The sequence below is a fragment of the Macrobrachium rosenbergii genome, chromosome 49 (assembly GCF_040412425.1).
Source record: "Macrobrachium rosenbergii isolate ZJJX-2024 chromosome 49, ASM4041242v1, whole genome shotgun sequence".
In the NCBI taxonomy this organism is placed as follows: domain Eukaryota; kingdom Metazoa; phylum Arthropoda; class Malacostraca; order Decapoda; family Palaemonidae; genus Macrobrachium; species Macrobrachium rosenbergii.
This window is the reverse complement of record NC_089789.1, coordinates 39,049,390-39,056,105: the sequence shown is the minus strand read 5'-3', so window position 1 is coordinate 39,056,105 and position 6,716 is coordinate 39,049,390. Positions and strand designations below refer to the sequence as shown.

The 6,716-nt window shown below is 37.2% G+C and overlaps 1 protein-coding gene across 1 annotated transcript in view; it reads right to left on the bottom strand.

The window, feature by feature from the left end:
* Positions 1-6,716, bottom strand: part of LOC136832274 (uncharacterized) — a 272,952-nt gene that overhangs the window by 62,586 nt on the left and 203,650 nt on the right. The window contains exon 8 of the mRNA XM_067093143.1: positions 5,662-5,740. Within this exon, the coding sequence (XP_066949244.1) occupies positions 5,662-5,740 (79 nt within the window). The remainder of the gene's footprint in view (positions 1-5,661; positions 5,741-6,716) is intronic.

The following is a 6,716-nucleotide window of genomic DNA, read 5'->3' as shown; positions in this document are numbered from 1 at the left end:
GTATATATATATATATATGTATGTATGTATGTATGATGTATGTTACATCACTTATTATATATATACATATATAAATATATACTACAGTATATACAGTATACATAATTTTAGCGTTTACACGACAAACAACAATCTCTCTCTCTCTCCGTGGGTGGAGTTCATCGTTATTCTCATGCATAACAGAAATGTGGAACGTAGATTGAACTTCCTCCCTCTGTTAATTATGCTAAAATGTGGAGCACGGAGCGCCATTTCCTGGCGCTTGTTAACCTTCCTAATGAAATGGCGCTGCATTAACGCTGTTCATTTCCATTCAAGTGTTTATTTTGTCCGTTAATACCGAGCGTTTAGGGTCTGACTGAAAGACATTTCTCGAGCGTACGACTTTGAAAGCCATAAGCGCGGTAAATATTCTCTGTCGGCGAAAGTATGACAGCATGGAGAAACTTAGGCATGACAAACATGCAAAAATGCCAACGTACGGTATTCGTGTGTGAGAACGTTGCTAAAATACTAGAACTTTACTCTCTGCATGCTGGAACAATTTCAAAACGTTTAGGAAGGGATAACACAAAAAACTGTTGAATTTCTGTTTGGTACAGAAGTAGCAAGACAATAGCAAAACATTTATACAATAATACACCGAAAAAATAGCTTCATTCTATTCATGGTTGGTCAAGAAATACTGTAATAATATCAAAGCATTTATGAAAGGGCCGCTGAAACAAGTAATTCATTTATATGCAAACAGAAAAAAACGGAATTTTTAGGTAAGTAAAAATTCAAAACAGCTAAATTACGATAAGCTGGAGCATTGACAATATAACGCAACTTTAGCGCGTAGCAAATAATTTTAATAATATGAAAATGTAAAAATACCTATTTAACGGGACTTTACAAAAACCACTAACATTTTTATGCAATTATGTACTGAAAAATAAAATATTTCCTATGAAAGACAGCAAATGCTTTGGTGGGAATGATGAAAATAAAACTGGCGCTGTATGCTGACCCCTCCAAACTGAAAAGTTGTCCGGAGAATGTTACAGTACAAAATAATTTCACAAATACAGCATTTACAGTAAACAAAAACAAAAAAACAAAAAATCTACCAGAAATTCAACGCCATACAGTAAAACAGCGTCTTCTACGTATACCTCAAATTTAGCTATCCAGTAATCATGTTGAAATCTACAACATTCACCTCTACACCTACAATGATGTGCAAATATTACTGGGGGGTGGGGGTGGCATTCAGGCTACGAGCGGCTGGCACCATGTATCCGGCCCTGATTATGCACTGATGTCAACTAAGGCCAATGTCCTTCTTACGCCGAAATCCACATACATACATTATAAGGCAACAGCTTCTAATGTCAGCATGGAGCCTAATATGCTTCAGGCTTATATGATATTCAGCAGCTTCTCCGGAAAAACACGATCCTTATCAAACCTACCAATAGTATCTTAGGATACAGTATTTTTCATAGGGAACTCTCATAGGGAACTCTAACACATTAAAACAGCCATCAAAATTCCTTAGTAATAACTACTACCTTCCACCAACCAAAATAAGACGCCTATCTCCTCACGTACTACCAATGGAAATGTTGACTGTCTCCGTAATTGCCTATCTGCTTGGGAATGACGGTTATCCACGAGCACTATACGCCGTTCACTGTTCTAGAAGTGCATACGTATGCCAAAAGTATGAAAGAACTTTAAAATTGCAGTTCCTTATATAGAGTATACACTGGTGAATATGCAAACGCACAGCCTTAGTGTATGCGTATATTTCCCATAAAAAAAGGTTTCATCATATCATGTTACACATTCGATCATACAATACACACATACACATGTAAACTTGACAAACTATAATAAAACTATCTAGATAGACACACTATGAGCCCACCCAAATGTGAGACAACACACCGTTAGGTAAATAAAATAAAATGGTTTGAATATATAAATAAAAACCACCGTTAAATAAAATGGTTTGAGTATATGTAAAAAAAACCATGACCACACATTAAATACGTTATCACACGCCATAAATGTCACAAAAAAAAAGGAGCGCAACAACCTTTGAACATGCATGTACATACTGTGCTGTACAGAACGTTAATACAGCTTATACGTCAGTATGTTAAAAGAAGCTAATACCCAGATCGAATCTTATCAGTCTTGGGTCGCATGAACGCGACTATTATCGCTTTTACCTGTTATCTAATCCCTTAACTTCGTAATATCACCTCTTCAGATACAAAGAAACTGGTAGGAGGGGATTTACACTGCAAACGGAGAGAGAGAGAGAGAGAGAGAGAGAGAGAGAGAGAGAGAGAGAGAGAGAGAGAGAGAGAGAGAGAGAGAGAAGTTAAGTATACCTTCGTTTAACCAGACCACTGAGCTGATTAACAGCTCTCTTAGGGCTGACCCGAAGGATTATTTGACATGGCTAAGAACCAATTGGTTACCTAGCAACGGGACCTACAGCTTATTGTGGAATCCGAACCGCATTATGACGAGAAAGAATTTCTATCACCAGAAGTAAATTTCTCTCATTCTTCATTTCGGTCGGAGAATCGAACGCGCCAGAGCGCTCATGAACGATCACCGACCCTCTCCAATGAGAACTGAGAGAGAGAGAGAGAGATAGCCCTAGAGAGAGAGAGAGAGAGAGAGAGTTACTTAAAAATTCATCTCCTATGTGTAGGGGCTTTATAGTTTTAATTCAAGAGATGATCAAATTTCCAACGCAAACGTAAGTGTAGGTTTATATAAAGAAAGGGCTTTTTTTTTTTTGGATACACATTGCAGGGTATATGTTGAGATTTTTATGTTGAAATCTAGACATTCTCACCAAGAATGGTGAAAGGTCCTCTGGCGACACAAACACTTGCCCTTGACCTCAAGAGGTTGTGAGAGTTATTCTGTTCTCCCTCATTTGTATAACAAACTTGCAAAAAAATTCTTCAACAGGTGAAATTCACTCTGCAGTTGGTAAAGCAACTGTGCGCGAGGAATCTATCGAAACATTCAAACAATCATAAGGTACAATGGACGACGTACAACGCAGTAACGAGAGAGAGAGAGAGAGAGAGAGAGAGAGAGAGAGAGAGAGAGAGAGAGAGAGAATTTTCGCCCTTGTCCTTGTAACTTATTCTCTAGTTAATCCTACCAGAATTAGTGCCAAATATACACTTCACAGAGTCGGTACAGTTCTCGGCTAGCACTCTGCTAGGCCTGAGTTCGAGTCTCCGGCCGGCCAATGAAGATTTAGAGGAATTTATTTCTGGTGATAGAAATTCATTTCTCGCTATAATGTGGTTCGGATTCCACAGTGTTGTAGGTCCCGTTGTTAGGTAACCAACTGGTTCTTAGCCACGTAAAAAAAGTCTAATCCTTCGGGCCGGTCCTAGGAGAGCTGTTAATCAGCTCAGTGGTCCGGTTAAACTAAGGTATACTTAATTTCTGTAGGTAATTTAATACAAAGCAGGGAGACCTGTTCTCGTTCTAGAAGTTTCACGATGAACTAAGATAACAAATGGGGCACGCTGATATTTGCGAATGACATCAGAATAACGGCTTCGTCTCCTCTCGGCATAATTGGCTATTAAAAGCGTGATTGACAATCGCGCGTATTGCCAAAACGAAACGCCAGTTTGTAGACGTGTGAGATTGCTTGCTGGCAAGCTAGCCGGCATTACGCAACATTACTCCTTTCTCATCACGCTTCAATAACACCAGTCCCTCTCATGCAACACTGCAATTTCCCCGAAACGGTGACACCCAAACAATGCATCTGCAAGGGACCCTCACTGTCAGCATTTATGAATATTTGCATTTCTTGGGGATACTGAAATTCAGGAAAAAAAAAATGATCCGCGGTAAATAATGTTATCACCGATAGAATATTTACGAACAAACGAATTAGCACTCTTATCTTACCCGATTAAACAAGCGGGATGTGACCCATAAAATCTCATGGGAATAGACGAAGTAGGTTTACCCTCAAAATCTCTACTTACGTAATCGAGACCTATAGACTTACATAAGGAAAAGAAGAGACGAAACAGAAGGAGATAGAAAAGAAGTGAGAAAACATGAATGGGGAAAAAAGGAGAGGCTATGTGGAGAGAGAGACGAAGGCGGGAAGAAAGGACATAAGGGATTTAAGGAATGCTAAGACATATAAGGGGGATAACAGGAACGAGAAATAATAAAAAGAACGAAAGGGGGAATGAAAAACAAAACGTGAGGAAGGAGAAAAGAAAAGCTTCAAAGTGAGAACTGAAGGAGGTTTAGTCATTGCTGATTTTTTTGTATTCCTGTCTTTCCATATGCTTTATTTCTATTTCATTATTATTATTCTTGTCCATAACTACTATAATAATTTCAAGGAAAGACTGTTTTCAAGATATCATTATCATTGCTTTTTTGAAACACTCTGTAACATTCATCTTGTCAGCATTTCTGGAAATCACTCCTATTTTCAATTCATCACCACTATTTTTACAAAGACTGTTTTCGAGATATCATTATTATTACTTTTTCGAAACACCTGTCGCATTTATCTCGCCAACATTTGGGGAACTCACTCCTATTTTCAATTCATCACCACTACTTTTACAAATAAAAAAAAAACTAACAAGAAATAAAATCAACAACAACAGAACTCAACAGTCACAAAACACAGGACGTCATAAAACATCGGAATAACCAATCAGAACCACAGAAGCCACATTCTCTTGTTCAACAAACCAAAACATCATCTCGGGAAACATCACGCCCGTCCTTGAGACGGATGGACAGCATATCACGCCCCGCCCCCATCACCTCGCCATGATTTAAAAGGGGGACACGCCCCTACCCTGCAGGGGGCGGGATGTGCAAAAACTGGCATCACCATCCGTCACCTGAGGGTGTTCAGAAAGTCATATGAACACGACCAAGTCATATAAGACGAAAGGCCGTTGAACGCAGCCCAGTCAGATTGACTATCGCTTCTTTTATCAATCTTGAGTGCTGTGTTCGTTGGAGTCCGTTGCACAATAGTATGATGTATCTAATCATATGTTTACAGGAGTTTTAATTCAGTAGTTATAATTATGTGAATCATAATGAAAAAAAGAAAGTTAAATAATTTCTGCCATTGCAAATTGTTGAGCAAATTTCTTGCGAGAAACAAACAAAAATGGCCGGAAAATAATTTAAACTCACAGCATTTGCGTGGCAATCTTTTGCGCAAGCAATCGTCGAGTTAAAAAGTAATTTTACACATCTAAAACATCAGTCATTTAACACGACAGTTTCAAGTAGTATTGCTGCAACACAGTAGCTGAATTGAGTTGTGTGTGTCACACAAACTTTCCAATCACCATCGTACATCAAGTTAAAGAGAACACGATAAGATAAAAGAGGGGCAACAAACGACGAACATAAAAATAAGAATAAAAAAAAAAATTTAAATGTCAAACCATACCTGAATGTTTTAAAGTTTTTTAAACTTTCAAGTACCACAGATCAGAGCATATTAACAAACAAAACATCTTTAAGTGCTTACCACCACAACTGCTATTATTATTATTACCACTATTGCTAATAATAATAAATAATAATAATAATAATAATAATAATAATAATAATAATAATATGTACTCACCTCGTCATTCTCAGAACTGCCCATTGACAACAAGGAGCCATCGCTGCAAGTGCTCTGCGTAGCTCTGGAACAACTCTGTCACAGGAGATAAACAAAATTCAACATTACAAAGTACATACATGACAGATATACGGGATACAATACATTTGAAACTGATACATAATGATAACGGGGATGAAGTTGGAAATGGAACACAAAAATATCACAATTGTATGAAATAGTCACAGGATTGTATATATATATATATATATATATATATATATATATATAATATATATATATAATATTATATATATATATATATATGTATATATATAATTTATATATATTTATACACATTAAACAAATGATCTCACAGAACATACAAAACATAAACCAACATTTGATTACAGATTACAACACAATGCAGATAATATCCCTTCCGTAAGTAACTGCGGCCTTTAAACAAGTTAGAGAAAACAAAGACATCACAACTCGAGAACTCACAGGAAAAGAGAGAAGAGAGAGAGAGAGAGAGAGAGAGAGAGAGAGAGAGAGAGAGAGAGAGAGAGAGAGAGAGTCGTATAGCAATTAACAATCATAAACTCGTTATACTGGTAACGACAAAGAGCATTTACAGTCCCCATAAAGATTTACAGGGAGGGAGATCTGATTGGTGCTCATTGCATTTTATGTAAACATTTCTTATATGGGAATAATCTGAGTGTGCTCTCACAGGTGTCTAGAGCAAATGCACTCAATAAATATTCAACTCTCTCTCTCTCTCTCTCTTCTGTGTGCGTGTATTTGCGTGTGTGAGTGAAGAGACATTCCGAAGCAATGTAATGTATTATATTACAAGGGCTTCTGCATCACTTCTTAATAAGTGTCATGCGAGACTATTCCCATTAAGCACTGTCATTCATGGATCGAAATATAAATATGTAAAACAGAATAACACCACACAAGAATGTTTTTAAAAGGCGTGGAACCATTGCAAATTATGTACTCCAACCTTCTTAGTAATACATTTGGCAAAAATTTCAAGAACAAAGTAAAAACTGCATGATAC